Here is an 18033-nt window from a genome sequence, read left to right on the forward strand (position 1 = left end):
TTATATGCCGCCACACTAGTTTCTCCCTCTGCTGTTGACTGACTGATCGTTATCCCATGTTCGTCATTGGCCGGATGTGTCAGCCACACCTGTTGGCCAAGATAGAAACCCGGGTGAAGCAGTTCATTTCATGTGACAACGGAGGCGAGCCCGCTTAAATCGTTCAGAATTGGCTGCTTCGAGCCACAAGAAAGTCACAAGTTCCAATAAATGCCCTTGGGGACACGTTTCTTGGACGTCAAATGGCTGATTTCGAGAGGATATTATGGGAAAAGCTTCGCGCAAATCGAAATTATTATCGCTACGTCCTCGTATACCGAAAATTAGTGCGATTTAATTTTCTTGGCAGGTCTACGCCTCAGCTGAATGATGAGATCAGGAGAACGCTTCGCGGAGCTTGAACACTGCTTGCATATCTTATGGCGTTGTTCTAGACCAGCATTGGCTGAAATAGCCGTACCACCAGAGGCTTGTCTGCTTGGCACCCCTGCATGCTCCGTCCCGGATCGTGAGTGACGATGATTTATATAAAGGGCTCGAAACAAAGTTCAGCATCCAAGAGGAAGTGTGCGCAAACCTGTACGAACTTTGAATTACATCGGTGTAGGTCTACATGAACAGCTTTGACGACAGCACAAATGCTCACGCGCTATGGTTAGGCAGCCACAAGTCCACTCAACAATCCCTCAAACATAGTCCGAAAACGGGCGAGAACAGCCAAAATGCCTCCAAATACATCCAGTTCCATCTCATCTGCCGTATCATCAGTCGTAAAGCCGACAGAGATGCATTACTGCTCTGAGTCCTGCTCCTGCGGTAGATTCTCAGAATCTTGTTCATGCGTGGTCATGTAAAACCTCCGGCTCAGGATGTTCTGAAAAGCTGGCTGGGAGAAAGGAACGAATGTCTCCAGGGTGACTATGGAAGATGTAATTCTTATGCGACAGATATGAAATTTCGGTTTAAATATATTTGTGCGACATGTTTTGTCGTTTGTCAATGATTACTATGAATGTATCAGATTCTATATCATTTCTCGAACAATGTAGCAACAAATGCCTGTTCCGCAGGGAATGTATTCAACCTATAAAGTCTCTCATTCGTTACGAGGTATGCATCAGGAAAGTAATCGGGCGCCTCACTACCCAGAGCAAGCTGAGCCACTACTTCCCCTGCTAACCAACATGTAGGCATCCCATACCCATTAAATCCAGCAGCAATAAACTCGCCATCACCGTCTCTTCCTGTCAGCGCACTTGGTACTCGTCCAACCATGGGAACACCGTCGGCTGTAAAGCCCATAATGCCTGACCATGCTGAAATTAATTTCTGTCGAGTGGAAACTTGGTGTTTGTAAGATGGCATGCAGAAAGTCGACTGCAGAACCTCCTGAAGATACTTCAATGATGAAACAGTTACCGAAGTGTCATCCGAGTTGATAAGGTCAGTCGCGGCAGCGCGTTCGCCTCCGATGAAGAAATACCCCGATTTCGGGTTCTGCGTAATGTATACCAGACCTGTGTCGATTAGACCTGTGCTCTTTTCGTATGAGGGCCTTCCAATCAAGGCCCACGATCTGCTCAATCCATTATTTTCCGTCACAGACGTATGCTCCTGTACAGTCATTGTTCCCCGTACAGGCCATAGTTTTTTGCGAAGGCCAGGTATAAGGTGGCTTGCATGTCCGTTGGTGCAATGGATTATTTGGCGGACTTTGGTATTGCCTCGGGGAGTGAAGACTGAATAGCGATATTGATGAGTAGATATTGGATGAGCTGTGATAGATGTTACGGGAGAAAGGGTTTCGACTGCAAGCCGGCCTGGATGCTCATCAAGCAGCTTTTCCCATAGCTTGGTGACCAAACGGTAAGGCCACATGGCACCCGCTGGAGTTTGCGCAATTCCGACGCCATTGTAAATATTGAATTCCTGCCCATGATATTAAAAACGCTGTATTTAGGTTTGAATTATTGGGCTTGTATACTTTCAAGGAAGTTCGATTGCTTAGTATCTTACCCGCCTTGTCCTCTGGGCAATTCGTTTTGTATTCTGCCAAGGATTCTGTTATCTCACTCATAGTGTCATCACTCATAAAGATGCCTAAGGAAGTGACCTCCCGGATTTCGCTTTCTTCTGGACAGAATGCGTTAGCCACAGAGAAGACACGTTCACAATTACGTAGTTGATACGCGGCAACTTTGCTGGCTTGTTCGATTCCAAGCTGTTGAACAAGTCTACTATGTTCTAGAATGGCATTTGGCTTCAAGTGGCCTCCGTTCCGACCTGTTGCTCCAGAGCACAGTTCTCGCGCTTCAAAAACAACGACTTGTACCTTCTCATCTGTTTCAAGAAGAGCTTTCGCAGTCGAAAGCCCAGTCATTCCGGAGCCTATAACAGCCACATCTGCATCGGATGGTAACATGTCGGATTGTCTTCTGGCCAAGCGATGAGGAGGTATCTGCCAGTAGGCTTCACTTGGATTTTCGTAGGGAATTCCAGGATCTCGGTTCATGGCACTACTTAATGCCGCCTCTATTACTCTGATTAGTAGCTTCTCTGCCTTCTTACAGAACGCGACCAAAATGATACCCAACTCAGTGAAAGTAGTCACGGACTCTTTTTCAGTCATGCTGCAAGTTTTACATCAATTATCTTTATGTGAGTCGGTAAAGTAGAATAAGTTTCGGGATGAAGTCTATATACGATGCGTCAAGGTTGCATTGACGTAAAGCACATTTAATAGGTCTTGACGGATGCGCCATGTTTCGTCAGCGCAGTCTTCGCATATCAAGATCATGTGTATATCAGTACAAAGCCGTGAATAATTACCGGTTCGCAAAATGGATACTTGAGATTCAGGAGCTGAGCAAGCCCAGACAGGGTCAAGGATCATATATGGCCCTAGTCATGAAGCGGGGTTCGTGGACCGGCCTATTTCTAGATAAATGATTGCCTTATCGTCACATAAGAACAATCCCCAGCCCGCCTTTGTCCAAATGGATCAATCTGTTCCGTGATCGTTTTTCTCTGTACCATACATATGGCATAGTTTCTTTAAACAATGCAAATATCTCAAGCCTGGAAAGAACGAATTTGCTATGCTGCGGAAAAAGCAACGATCACGTGCCTGTGACCGGTGTCACGTAATGAAGGAAAAGTGTGTAGGAGATGTCAGTCGAGATTCGTGCATTAGATGCATTGAGCTGGGCAGGGAGTGCACCAGAAAACGTCCCATTCAAAAGGCCGGTCGAAAGCCGCGCCAACCGGTCCTTCTGGATCCGTGTACTCGCATGCCAAAAGAGAGAGACGGTGCTTTAGCTGAAACGGAGCGTTTGAGAAAAGAAAAGGCACCTTCTGCGCAGCTAGTCTTACAATGGAAAGCTGATTCACCCACTCCATTCGAAGAACAGCTCCTTCGAATGTTGCAGTCCGAGCAATCGGACGAGCTTAAAAAGTTCGCGAGGCTGCTTGTGATCGGACCAAATTTTGAAGAAAAGCTGAGCAATGAGATAAGAGCCATGGCAAATTGGGAATTCGAAGGGAGCCTTGACGGTTATCTGGCCTGCATGGGTGCTCTGGCCCTGAATCTTGGGATCATGCCTGGCGGAGATGCTGAATCGAACATACGTCGTGGCGCTCTTGCAGTCTCAAAACTTCGCACAGCTCCTGGACCGAAATTTGAGGAATTGGAAAACTGGATAGTTTTTGGGCTGGCCATTGTTACGTTCGCGATGACCGCCTTGGGAACCCCGGCATCCACAGTCCGCCGTCATGTGCTCAAAGACGTTGCGTCTCTTACAAGTATTCCTGACCACCTTCAAAATTCAGATTCCCTGATGTGTCTTGTGGCATTCGAGACGTGGGAATGTCTCATGAAGCGCTCTATTCCCGTGCTTAGGCTCGAAATGACAGAGAAATCGCACGTTAGCCGCCTATTCGGCATCTCTGGGGGGATCTTCCCATATCTCTACGACATCTGTGAGCTCAGCCATACGCTTGCGGTGGGCAATGAAAACGAGCGAAAGATTATTTTGACATCACTAGAAAAAGTCGAGGAGGAAGTTGAATTATGGCAGCCTGCAACGCCACAAGACCTTATCGTCAGATTTTCCACCGTTGAGATTGTACATATGCTATGTCAAGCCGAAGTTCACAAGGTATCGACACTTTTGTTCATACACAGGTTGCGATGGCCTTTCGGTGTGGAGGACGGCCTAGCGAGACGAATGGCACGCAAAATTACCAACGAGCTCGAACGATCGTATCTCATTACACATGATCGAGTTCGCTGCGTATCATTTCCGTTCTTCATAGCGGGCATTGAAGCTCAGGGCAAGGAAGAACGAGACTGTGTTCTAGCACTGGTCAAGGATTACATAGATCCTACAACACCAATAATTCAAGAGCAGATCAAAAGGTTGCTCTCTTCCATATGGCAGATTCGGGATGTGTCTACGGGTTATCACTGGCTAGATCTACTGTCTCATCTTCCGGAAGCTATAATTCCAACGTAGCATGCGTTGACCAGACACTTCTTGTATCATCGTTCCAAAAACTCACGTTGCATTAAGACTTTCGAATTACGGAGAATTGTTCACTGATAAGAACTTTTTTTGAGACGTCCCGACTTGATATTCGAATTGTTGCTTGAAGTTTGGACCCTACACTGCTCTCATGCTTGAAATTCCACCTTTCCTATGTCGTTAAGTCGATGCGGACCGGCCTTTTATCTTGATTTCTATTGGCCATAATGATCTCCTCATTGCCCTGTCCTCTATTCAATCCAAGACGATAGTCAGAGATAGAAACATCTATAAAATGGATATCGGCATGAAAGATCTTCATGATTCAATAAGTCCGTGAATTTCACAGCTTCTTTTTGAGCGCAATAGTTCTACTCTATTCAAAATGAACACTGAGCATGTATCGTGCTTGCCCCCTGGCACCGTTACCATCGAAGACAGTATGCAAGCTGTGGCAATTCTCAAATGAAACTTAAATCTAACATATATATAGTGGAGAGGAACCGGATAATACTCCACCCTTGTCCTTCAGATGACCCTGAACAGCCGCTGAATTGGTCTGATGCTCGCAAGGCGCTCAACTTTAGCCTAGTCTGCTTCTTTGCGCTAATGACATTCGTCCTGTATGCTATCTGTTTTCTAAGTCGAGCTTATCTCATTTTTTGATAATCGTATCCAGACTTGATATTGGCACCGTCATCTGGAGCCCAATAAACATCGAGCTAGGAATCACATACAAGGATCTGTCCAATAGTTTTGCTGCCAACTTGGCTGGTCTTGCTGTTGGGTGCATTGCCCTCATCCCTTTCGCAGTTATCTTTGGACGCAGATCTCTTTACTTGTTCAGCATTCTGGTTCAGCTTGCTTGCGCCCTGTGGCAAGCCAAGATGAAAACGACGGCGGATCTAATCGGAAGCAACGTCGTCAGCGGTATCGCGGGGGCTATCAGCGAAAGTATCGTTCAAATGACAATCTCCGACTTGTTTTTCGTACATCAAAGAGCGACAATGAATGCGATATATCTTGCTATGGTCACTATAGGCACATTTTTGGCGCCTGTTGCAGCAGGATACGCAGCCTCGGCGCAAGGTTGGCGCTGGATCTGGTGGTGGACGTCAATCTTTCTCGGCGTTTTATTTCTCGTTTTCATACTCCTTTACGAGGAAACAAAGTACATTCCAAGAGTCATTTCATTACAAGTTCGCTCGATTGATGAGACGGAAGCACAGACACGCAAGGCTGAGACCAAGTCATCATGTGTCGAGGGCGACAATATCGACCGTTCTCTGAACATCGATGCATTCCCGTATAAAACAAAAAAGGAAAAAGGTCACAGTGCTGCGTTTCCTAAGAGAAGCTTCCGGGAAAGATTTTCTTTGGTCACATTGACTCCAGGAGGCTCGCTCTCGTATTTCCAAATCCTGACGAGGTTTTTTTACCTGTTGCGATTCCCTGCAGTCACGTACACCGCTCTAATGTATGGAACCTCTCTGGCATGGTTCTCAATTATCCTCAACACACTCTCTATCTACTTTGCCGCACCTCCGTATAGTTTTTCCCCTTCCGGAATTGGTCTTCTCAATCTAGCGCCGTTCGTTGGAAGTATTTTATCACTTATTATTAGTGCTTTGAATGACAAAATCATTCTATGTCTTGCAAAGAGAAATCACGGAATATACGAACCAGAAATGAGGCTTTGGCTCGCACTCCCAGCTGTAGTCATTGCTCCAGCTGGAATGCTGCTCTTTGGTTTGACACTGGCGCAGGTACGGCTCTAGCCACCCGGCATTGCGATTTGTTACTGACCAGTGATACAGGGTTACTCTTGGATCGTACCCGTTGTCGGTGCTGCTATATTTGGCTTTGGATTTTCTCTCATATCTGATGTGTCTTTGACGTATCTCCAAGATTCTTATAATCAGGTATGCTCTTATATAGTTAGTTCTTTCTTCCCAATCATGCTGATTCAGGCCCACAAGGTGATTGGAAGTGCACTTGTTCCTGTTGCATTTGTTCGCAATGGACTATCGATGATAATAGTTTTTGCCTTGTCACCGTGGATTGCAGCTAGTGGGCTATACGATATGTTTATTTGCGCTTCAATATTGGCCTGGGCCTTTTATTTCACAACAGTGATAATGCTCGTGTGGGGAAAAAAATTCAGAACATCGAGCATGGTCCAGTACGAGAAGTTGGTATCCACTCGTTGAGGCCATGAAGTACTCGAGACTGCTGCATTTCTATCACCAATGAGCAGTCTCAAACGAAGTCGATGAAAATGAGCCGCACCATTTGAGTATCCAAGTTCTTGAACATGTTCACTCTTCGACGCAAGGTTGAGATATCAGGGTTTAACTGAGCTCGGCTATGCGAGCGTGATTACAGGGAGAAGGCTTAACATCATAGATAGCATCGCTGTCAAGGCGAAAATGCATCGCGTTACTGCGAGTTGGACCCAGATAACTTATATTCACCGACAATCGCTCCTCAGCTTAGCCATCTTGCATCTTTGCTCTGGCGGCTGCTTGATCTTTTGTCCCTTGCAGCATATCTGAATGCGTTGTTTAATCTATATGGCAGTATTCTAGACCATATTGATTAATTTGTAGTTTATACTCAAAGTGACAATATTGGCATCGAAGTGGATCTTTGAAGAGCTGTAGGAGAACATTTGTATTGGAATGCGTTGATAGCATTTGCCGGTGGTTACCGTACAGCTGACATGATAAAACTTCTGCCGCCGCAGGAATTCGGTTATATTATCATTTTCGACATGCTTCCAAAATCACACGCGAAAGAATGATTTCATTTTGGCTTCGTTCTTCGGAACTAAGGCATTTTTTTTTTACTCTAATTTTCCTTTTTTAGATAGTCGTTGTTGTGCTTTGTTAGCTGTTACAGATATGAAAAGATGAGATCCCGGAATGTGAAAGTCAAAGAACTGCCTTCGCGTCACTCTGATATGTAGCTTTGAAAATACGTACCAGTTAACTTCATTTTCATTATGTTATTTTCCGGTCTCCGCTTTCCGTTACCGCCACCATATGTGCGGACCGGCGTATTTTTGATTGGTGCAATCGATTAGCTCTGCATCATGCTTTGATAGCAGGAATGAAGATATTTTTGAATATTGCTAACGGAAACAAGGGAGTCCGCATAATGCGAGGAACGACTTCGGCTTGGGCAATATATATTAGTGTCTCAATTTCCGTGAAGGCTTCGCAATTCTTGTTCTTAATGTTCAATTAAACCTAACAGAACTTTGGATGTTTGATGTTGCCCAAATCTTCCACATCAAGCTTACTTTCTGACTACATTATACATCCAGTATTTTATTTTAAAAGAAATCGGCAGGCAAAAGCGTGATTTCGTCGACAATGCAGGCAAATTGGGAGACTATCGCGAAGTCTAAGCAAGTTGAACGTTTATCAAAGATTCCCAAGGAGTGGAGAGTCCCGGAAGAGCAGTACAGGAACCTGCAGAATGTCACTGAGGTTCCTTTAACATGTGGCATTCTATCTGAAAAAGAGATACAAATAACATCGGATTTTGATGCCACCGGCCTGCTTAGCGAGCTTCGCACTGGCAAATTCACAGCGGAAGAAGTTGTCACAGCTTTCTGCAAACGTGCTGCCATTGCGCAACAGCTGGTATGTTAATGACTTAATGATTGTGCGCTGAACTATTTTGACGTTGCAGACCAATTGTTTAACAGAGATATTCTTCGAAGATGCCATCCACCGTGCCAAACAGCTGGATGCCAATCGGCAGGCCGATCCGTTCAAATCTCTGCCACCACTTTGGGGACTTCCGATATCTCTAAAGGATAGCTTTCAAGTGCCAGGAATTGATGCTTCGTGTGGCATTGCCAGCTTGGTCAACGATCCATCCTCTGAATTCAGCGTGTTGCCGAAGATGCTTGTTGACCTTGGAGCTGTTCTCTTTGTCAAAACTAATGTTCCACGTACGTGATTCATATAGTTTTTCACGAAGTTGACTTAAAAGATTACAGAGACTCTAATGACTGCCGATTCGGAGAACAACGTGTTCGGGCGTACATTAAACCCCCACAACATCAATCTCACTGCAGGTGGAAGCACTGGCGGTGAAGGAGCTCTTGTCGGACTTCGTGGAAGTATTCTTGGTATTGGAACGGACATAGGTAAGCTTTTGCCTATATTACTGGGGATTTTCTAATACCGAAGGCCAGCTGGAAGCATAAGAATTCCGTCTTTAGCGAATGGAATATACGGATTCAAGCCATCTATTGGGGTGATCCCTTATTCTCGACAACGACGACTCTCCGTTCCTGGAGTTGAAGGTGTAAAAGCCGTTGCTGGGCCTATGGTGACGTCTGCCCGGGATGCGCAGATGTTTATGCGAATCATCACTCAGGCGCAGCCATGGAGATATGATAGTGGGGTCAATAGGACTATTTTCCAGAACTTGCCGGCGCCTTCTAAAGAGGACCTTGTCATCGGATATATTGAGAATGACGGCATGTTTACACCTCATCCTCCAGTACGTCGAGCTTTGCGGGAAGCAGTCATGAAGCTTGAAAATGCAGGAGTCAAAACGGTTCACCTGCAACTTCCAAATATTTCAAACATGTACTCCAGCCTTTTGAAGTATTTTAAAGCCGCAGGAGCAGGGGTACGTGATCGTTCTTTTTTAGCCATCTTTCAAAGCTAATAATTTTGTATTCCAGCCATTGAGAAAAATGCTCGCTGCTACGAATGAACCTGATGTAGTATCTGTTCAGAGACTCGGCATCTGCACTGAAGATGTCCAGGCTATGACTCTCGAACAATATTTACATCTATTTGTGGATAGAGAAAATGCTCAGACCGAAATTCGTCAGTTATTCTTGAACAACAATCTTACAGCACTACTCGCACCCGGAGCTCCACATGTCGCATTGCCTCATGACTTGTACAAAGAGTAGGTCAGTTTCATCTTGCAATTCAAGCGGCTAAGTACCATATAGTGTAACTTACACCGGAATTTGGAACTATCTGGATCATCCGGCGGTCATTATTCCCACAGGTAAGGTACAATCAACAGATTACGCAGATTCTGTAGAGATAGCAAAATTTGGAAAACAAGACGCCAAATTATACGCGTTATGTGAGTTGATATGATATATATAAAAGCTTCATATTGACCGAATCAGATGACGGACCCGCTACGTTTCGAGGGGCTCCAACTGCTATCCAGCTGATCGGATATAGGCAACACGACGAGGAGCTGGCCGGAGTAGCAGTGCTGGTAGACTCGATCTTAAAATCATAGACTATAATTACATGCTATATTGCCAATTCTTTGCGTAATTCTTCAACTTGAATATTTTGCACTGTGTCCTGACATTTAGTACTGCCACGTCCCGCTTTGTGAACTCTTCTGAGAGAAATCCCATATCCTCTATGAGTAAGTGGCTTCATGGCCGGTAGAGTAACCTCATCATTCAAATGATTAATACCATACTTGAATGAGACAGTTCTCGACTTTCGTAGTGAAAGAATGACGAGGAGTAGGGTTCCAAAAAATTGTGGGTATTTCGAGCAGAGTTTTGATAATTAACGTGCATGCTCCCTAAGTATGGGTGAGTTATTTTCCCTTTTATTCATTTACATTTAAAGCCCCTTGTATGCTAATATGTAGAATATAACTACGAAATTATGATGCCGTGATGTGAATGATGACGACGTTGACGGCCGGGACCTTGAATGGAGTTCTTCTAAGCGAGAATTGCCGTTTAGACCTAAAGAAGTGACATAAAAGGCTATTGTAAAAAACGTGGAGCCTATTCGAACAATGAGATTTCTCTTACGGGGCTAAATGATGTGGTTTACAGTACCTTTTCGCAAATCCTCACCGGGTCCTTAGTCTGAAAAAGGATCTTAGGTCTCGCAGTGCTCATTTACTGTCAGACCACTTGTACGCTAAGCTTCTTTTGCTTATCTGTCGTAAAGATTTCTCAATTTCGATGATCACGATCTTCGAATTAGTTGCCTTCATTATTAATGGTTGTTCCCTTTTAAAGGGCCCGCAGGTTGGAGGGGATGGTGGCAGGCATAAGGAGCCGCGACCGCCAAAGATTACGGCGCTTCTCCTGCAAAATATATTGAAAAAGGGTTTCAAAGGCCTTAACCAAATCGACGACACCATGCAGATCTATGAGGAGGAGAGAATGCGTAAAGTTTACTTGAAGCAGCAATAGTACGTCATTAATGATTGTACAGTGATCCACAATGTTTACTAGAGATCTAAAGATTCGTCGCCGGAGAATACTGTTGAATGTTCAATGACCGATGACAACATGCGTAGAGCTGTTTACGGAGCAAAAAAAAGGAGCGCGAAATTGTAAGCAAGAGAGCATAATAAGGATGGATCTATACAACTCTATCGTGCACCAAAATATCAAGGCGTGCTACTCATTAATTCCTTTCTCATAAGTCGAATTGTCCGTGAATACATGCCGCGTAAAAACAGCAGATATAGCTAGACTTTTAAGGTTGCGCCATTAGGCCAACGGTCCGTTTATGCAAGAGGGGATCATGAACGGAGCGCCCCCCCCTGCAATCTAAGCCACCAGGCTAGCCGGATTAAGGGGATACCATACAAATTTCCTAGCGTTCTCCAAATTCTTTCCTAATAAATTACTATAGAAGCTGTAATTATCCCCAGAAAGTGCCTAGCCTGGTGGCTTAGTTTGCAAGGGGGGGGGGCACTCCATTCATGATCCCCTCTTGTAGGCCGATTCCAGTGTAGCCTTCGTATTTAATCCCTAGCACATACACAAAAAAATGGTGGAAGCTCCTCTTTCCGGTAGGTATAGCCAAACAGATCCATCATCGTTCGTCCTCGGACCTTCTCTAAGTAGCTGAACTAGCTTGGTACCGTGGCTGGTCTAGCCAAGATTCCTAAGCTTTCTGAAGGCTGAGCTTATTTCTTGCCAAGCCCTGCATTAATCGGAATTTTCCATACGAATCTCGTATTCGCTGACCATGATGCGTTTTGGACTTTATAATCTCGATTTTCTAATTGGCCAAACAGTCTAGCTCGTGCATTGTGCTGAAGACTGAATTTTGCAGCTGAGGGGATGAGCCTTGCAATGCTCTGAGGAACTGACCGCTGATTCAAAAATAACAAACGCTGCGGCCAGAGCGGAATGGTTTTCATAGCCTCAAAGACACGGTTACATGTAATTACCTAAACAATTAGAATGTGTTCACAGCGCTAAGTTCACCTCGACCAGGACTTGTTGATCACTGGATTTACGCGTGTACTGGCCAACATTTGTGGAAATCTCCGAACGGGTTAAAATTAGTCTACACGTGGTAATTATGGCGGAATTGGACACTCGGTGGGAGGTTTAGCAAGTGCGTGAATATGCATCTGTTCCGCATTGTCTAAGCAAGGTACGTCTCAATCTTCCAAATCAGATTGGTCCTGCCACGCTGAATACCCAAAAATCAGCAGGACAAAAAAAGATTCTTCATCATCAAGCCAAAGAGGCTGTTCTGGATGCAAGCATGATACAGTGTATATAAAGCTCTCTAGATCCTGTGGGATAAACTGTATTTCCTATCGCTATCCACACCAGCAACTAACAATTTTCCTATTTCCTTGATTCTCATTCCTCTCAGATACTCGTTTCTCTTTTCTCAAAAGCACGTTCTTTTAACAGCTTTTCAGCTTAAGCAGTTCCCATCCTCAACACTAACGACAACATGTTCTTCGCCGTTGTATCGTCTCTCCTTCTTTTCACGTCGGCCTTCGCCACCCCAGTGATGAAACGCGACGATTACCACGACAACGACGGTGGCTTGAAGAGGATCTGCCCAAATCTGAACACTGCGGACCGTGGCTGCATTAGATGTACGATCATTCCGCCAAAGGGAAGTTCATAGCTAATTCTTGATAGATGTCAAAGGTTTCGATGTCACCGGCGTGGTGACAGAGGTTGACCTTACTTTCCCCCTGATTCGGGATGAATGCGACTGCATCCAGCAGTGCCTCGATCGACCCAACTCTTGCGCCGCCTGGGTATGGAAGTTTTCGACACCTCAGAGTGTGCAGTCCGGACATAGAACATGCACACTCTACTCCCAGTTCAACCTTCCTACAGATGTCACGCTTGAGATTAATACTGCTCAATCTGTTGGCTTCGATCTTCTCCAGCCAGGCAACAATCCTCAGACTGGTGCTCCCGTTCCACAAGCTTTCAAGGACGTGAATCTCAATACTACAGCTGATCCTGATGCCGTTTCGGGGTACGCTCATGTACAAACGTACTCTAGTCATACAAGCTAACTCTTCTCTAGTGCGGTATGGCAACTCATGAATGGTCAAGCCCTCTGCTAGTCCAGGCCTTCCTGTCATCCAGATGCAATAATGGTCATAGCATAGCGGTCGTTTTGGTGCACTGTGATTTTTCTGACGCTCTTTGGTATTCATTGCGATTTTGATGCTCATTTTTGTTTAGATAACACGTTCATTAATCTAGAAATTAAATACTGATAATTCATGAAAATTTCGGTAAAGGCTGTTAACATGGATTCAACAACGAGTGAATCAATATCTTAACGCACCTCGTACTTCAAGGGTGCTGTGATACCGTTGATATCCGTGAATTCGGACCACATGGTGCTGCTTTCATAGAACGAGAAATAGGAAAAACACTTTTGAGTCGCATGCGAATCAGGCGCACGTCGCAAATATATCGCACATACGTATCATGGGGTAGTTAGTTCATCTTCGGGCTCTAACATTCTTAATCCGAGCGTTAGAAGTATTTGGATGTATAGTACTATCTGAAGCGTTGGCGGGCACACAGCTAATGGAAATTTCCTCATTTAATCTAGAATTGGTTCGTCTGAGCTTCAAAATTGACTAAATAGTCTTTCTGGGCTCGTATGGATTGCTATCTGGGTTATTCATCTAATACGAAGAAGGCATAACACTCAACCTTCCTCCATCTGTGATTAATACGTTCCCATTCAAGTAGGCCCCAGCTCTCGACGCAAGGAACAGAATTGCTCCCGCAATGTCTTGTTCATCACCAATCCTCTCTTCTGGTATTACAGATGCGGGATAAACCTTCTTTGGTTCCTCATCCTCTCTCGCCAAGTTCGCAGTCGTCATTTCTGAAGGATATACTATTCATATGTTAGAACACAAGCTCTATAATTCACGAAATAGGAAAATTAAAGAAAAGATTTAAAATCTTACTCCCAGGTGCTATAACATTGCTTCTTATTCCCCATGGAGCCAAAAATGTCGCGAATTGCTTCATCATTTGTGTCGTTGCTGCTTTGCTTCCTCCATACGCAAAGCCGCCTGGTACGTTTCTATTAAAGCCTGATATTGAACTCGTAGCCACGATCTGGCTTCTTTGCTTTCCGCTCCCTTCATTTTTCTGATTGCCCTTGTTCAGCAGCTCTAAAAAGGCGACGATAGTGAAGAACGTTGCTGCTGTATTGACTGCGTACGTACCAGCAAACACGTCAAAGTCTGGCGACCAGAGCTTGTCGCGAACTTCGAGCAGAGATGAATTGAAGGAGAGTCCAGTAAGATCAGGACCGCTTACTCCAGCATTTGCGACTAGGAGATCGACATAGCCAGTCTCAGATTCGATGTGTTTTACGATACGGGTAAGGTCCTCCTTTGAGGTTACGTCGCCTTGGAGTGGTATTATATTTCCGAACTTCTGCTGCATGTTCAGGATGATGGCGAACATTGGGAGAGGAAACTTAAGCCTACTCCCTGCTTTGCTGCTGTCTGTAGAGTCTGCAGGCGTCGTCCGATGATGTAGACTTTTAATGCTCCATTGGCTTCAAGTGCTTTCGCCATCATAAGGCCAATACCTTCGCGGCTGTCAGCTAACATTTTATTACGCAGCACCGCCACGATGAAACTGTACAGATATGGATAGAGAGACGAACCGCTTCCCCCGCCTGTGATTACTGCTACCAACCCATTGACGCTGAACAAATCAACCGCGTTGACAGACACGCTCATGCTGCGTTCATCTGGAGATTTACGTACAAAAAGCGCAAAATATTCATTCAAAAGAAGGAATGATTTAACCAGAGAACTACGTTTCTTTTCTAGACATAATGGCGAGGCTCCACATTTTACCATGATCGTGGGTGTTTAGTGCTTGATTGCTGGCCGGGAGTGGCGTGCTCGCTCGAGCCGATCGATACGCGTCGGTGTCCGACGGACAAGTGTAGAACTACAGTTGACTACCAGGCTCTCCACACGAAGGATCGCGGCAATCAGCATATCACTTGGCAATGATTGTATTTTTTTGTTTTTCGACTGGTTTGAATCACTCCCGATGAGTTCCTGTGCAATCACTCAGTCCACGTGCTCGTCTCTATGAACCAAATGCTCTCTTGTAGTTCACCAGCGTGAAACGGTACTTGACGTTGTTCTGTTTGACTCTCTCGACAGCTTCCTTACATCCCTCCTCACTCACGTCAATCGTTTCAACCCAACCTTGGATATTCTGCTCGCTAGCCAGCTTCAGCATCGCAAAGACCTCTGTGCGGTTTCCAATGTGGCTTCCGGACATGGCTGCGCCGTTGGGACAGAAGTCTTGTGCCTTCATCACCGGCAGTGGCTTGTCGGGAAGCCCGACGTGGTGGAAGGTCCCATTGACGGCTAATGTGCTCATATAATCCTTCATGTTGAAGGAGTTGGTCACATCGGCGGTATTAAGGATGAAATCAAATGTGTACGCCCAAGGCTTGGCCCAGTCCTTCTCTTTAGTGCAGATGAATTGTTTCGCGCCCAACTTTCTAGCATCGGCTTCCTTGTATGGACTGTGTGAGATGGCATATGTCTCGGCGCCCATAGCCGCCGCGAACAGAATGCCGAAGTGACCAAGTCCACCAATTCCTAGGATGGCGACTTTCTTGCCCGGTCCAACATTTGCTCGGACAAGCGGGCTGTAAGACGTAATACCGGCGCACATCATAGGAGCGGCAAGCTCTGAGGGGATATTGTCGGGGATCTTGAAAACAAAGTATTCATGAGCTCGGATGTGACTGGCATATCCTCCCTGGGCGTCGTCACCATTAGGGTACTTTGCGTTATATGTATCTTCAATCGCAATTAGACATCGGTTCCATAGATATGGATTCATTTTAGATTACTCACCAACCTGGTGAGGACAGTAGTTTTCTTGTCCTGCCATACAGACTTTGCATTCTAAGCACGCCCAAACTTGGGCACCAACGCCAACTCTTTGGCCAACCTTCACAGTGGTGACATTTTCCCCGATGTTCACGACAGTGCCAACAACTTCATGACCAACGCAAAGTGGGAAGCTGGCTTGACCCCAGCCGCCGGTCAGAGTGTGCACATCGCTTCCGCAAACACCGCAAGCCTCGATCTCAACATCAACATCGTGCGGTTGGAAAGTTTTTGGCTTGAACTTGATTTGTTCTTGTCAGTTGCAGATTTCTCTGCATATGTGCCGAAGCTCAGCTTACGGTTTTTTTCTTGAAATTACTCCACTCAGAATGGCTCTCAACCATAAATCCCTCGAAAGTCTCGGGGTAGCCCATTGTGCAAGTCCAATTAGAAGTATTGATGAAACGAGGGCATACCTCAAACTCAAGTCGAGAAAGTATTCTCCCAAGGAACAAAACGAAGGATAGCAAACCGTTTCTAACCTTTAATGCCCAATTTTCACATACAGGCTTCAACATCGTGTTCTTGTTAGCTCTGGCGCTTTGGCGAAGTCGTGTCGACGATAGCCGACGCGTAAAGCGACGCAGCCGACAAGACTTCCTTGTGACCAAAGATGCTAGCCAAATTATGCTTGGGAGTCTGTTCACAAACTTCATGATACGTTTGAAGGCACGCACCGCCAGCCAAAGATTAGATAGATACGTGCCTAAACGTGGGGAGATGTAAGGTGTGTCTGGTCTCCATCAAAAAAAATTCATCCTTTTTTCCTGTTCATTCATGTCATCTGCTCCATTCTGTAAATACTTTTGAGACTCTTGGAACTATTTCTCGCCCTCAAGAGGTGTTGATTCGAGCTTTAAAATATGCTCCCAGATACAGGAAATATCTCAAATTCAACTGCGTTCATTTCAGACAGCAAGGTGATTCCTGCCGTGTCGGTAATCCAAACACCAATAGACGTGGTTTCAGAGACAGAATCTGAAGCGTCACTGCCCCAAGCGGCTCACAGTGTGAGCCCCGTTGCTCCTCAACCAATGCTCTCGCAGCGTAAATGTGAGACCTCTCGCGCGAAACGGACATTGGCCGCTTTCTCGCTGGAGGGCAAGGTTTGTGTTGTGACAGGAGGTGCGTCGGGAATCGGTTTGGGAATCTGCAAGTCTATCCTCGAGAGTGGTGGACAGGTAGCTATTGTCGATTTGAATGGTGAGAAAATTATCAAACTGAAGAAAAGTCACGAGTCTTGGAGCATTTGCTAAATTATCTTCTCTTTACAGTTGTTGCTGCGCATGAACAGGCAAAGCAATTGGTCGAGACATATGAACAAGAAAACCACGAAGAAGTGTAAGAAGCATCTATTCAATCACTTCAAATCTCATTATTACGCTGACACTCCAGAAATACAGGTCGCCTCTTGTCACTTCTCACGCTGCCGACGTTGCATCTCCCGCCTCCATCGATCTCGCTATAAACTCCGTCCTCAGCAAACATGGTCATATTGATCACCTAGTCACCTGCGCCGGTATATGTGAGAACATCTCTGCGATCGATTATCCTCATTCCCGCATGCAGAAGCTTTGGTCAATCAATGTCGATGGCTCCTTTTACTTTGCCACTGCAGTAGCCAGACACTTGATGCAACGCAAGTCGGAGGGTAGCATTGTACTTATTGGAAGCATGTCAGGCAGCATTGTGAATGTACCGCAAATGCAAGCACCGTATAACATATCAAAGGCGGCTGTGAAGCAGATGGCGAGGACTTTGGGGGTGGAGTGGGCAGAGTACGGGATCAGGGTTAATTGTATTAGTCCGGGATACGTCAGAACTGCCCTGTAAGTTGTGTTCATGCAAGACGAGATTTGAAATCGGGATGCAAGAAAAAGGCTAATTTCGCCATCAAAAAGGACCGACGAAATCATCAAATCCAATCCAGCGCTATACGCAGAATGGGTCTCACGCACACCCGTCAAACGTCTTGGTAAACCATCAGATATTGCAGGAGCAGTCGTTTTTTTGTTATCTGATCTAAGCACATACATGACGGGGTCAGAGATACTAATTGATGGTGGTTACACCTCGATCTAGTATAATTTGACGATCTGCTCCATTTCAAGTTTGAGATTGAGGAGACCAATGCCATTACTGACGAAGTTGCTCAATGTCTAGGACCATTCAACTATTTTGTTTTAAGAAAAGAGGGTTAGTTAAGTACTCGATCGTAAATATTTGAACTCGGAAGCATGATAATCTATTTACGATTCCAATATTGTATGACCCTAGATTAGATTCCGATCGGACTTGTCCTTGT

At 45.3% G+C, this 18033-nt stretch overlaps 4 protein-coding genes across 4 annotated transcripts; 3 read left to right on the plus strand and 1 right to left on the minus strand.

Moving 5' to 3' along the window:
* Positions 1-3146: 3146 nt before the first annotated feature.
* PV09_08618 (uncharacterized protein) lies at positions 3147-4514 on the plus strand (the record flags this gene model as incomplete). Its single annotated transcript, XM_016362542.1, has 1 exon — positions 3147-4514. The coding sequence occupies one exon, from the start codon at positions 3147-3149 to the stop codon at positions 4512-4514; it is 1368 nt and encodes a 455-aa protein (XP_016209684.1).
* Positions 4515-12256: 7742 nt separating this feature from the next.
* On the plus strand, positions 12257-12890 carry PV09_08619 (uncharacterized protein; the record flags this gene model as incomplete). Its single annotated transcript, XM_016362543.1, has 3 exons — positions 12257-12404; positions 12451-12799; positions 12851-12890. 3 exons carry the CDS (start codon positions 12257-12259, stop codon positions 12888-12890), a joined length of 537 nt encoding a protein of 178 aa, XP_016209685.1.
* A 576-nt stretch (positions 12891-13466) lies between these two features.
* PV09_08620 (uncharacterized protein) lies at positions 13467-14546 on the minus strand (the record flags this gene model as incomplete). Its single annotated transcript, XM_016362544.1, has 3 exons — positions 13467-13684; positions 13758-14235; positions 14289-14546. 3 exons carry the CDS (start codon positions 14544-14546, stop codon positions 13467-13469), a joined length of 954 nt encoding a protein of 317 aa, XP_016209686.1.
* Positions 14547-16591: 2045 nt separating this feature from the next.
* PV09_08621 (uncharacterized protein) lies at positions 16592-17810 on the plus strand (the record flags this gene model as incomplete). Its single annotated transcript, XM_016362545.1, has 4 exons — positions 16592-16931; positions 17003-17069; positions 17132-17557; positions 17630-17810. 4 exons carry the CDS (start codon positions 16592-16594, stop codon positions 17808-17810), a joined length of 1014 nt encoding a protein of 337 aa, XP_016209687.1.
* Between the last annotated feature and the right edge of the window lie 223 nt (positions 17811-18033).

This window comes from Verruconis gallopava (genome assembly GCF_000836295.1).
Source record: "Verruconis gallopava strain CBS 43764 unplaced genomic scaffold supercont1.43, whole genome shotgun sequence".
Taxonomy (NCBI): domain Eukaryota; kingdom Fungi; phylum Ascomycota; class Dothideomycetes; order Venturiales; family Sympoventuriaceae; genus Verruconis; species Verruconis gallopava.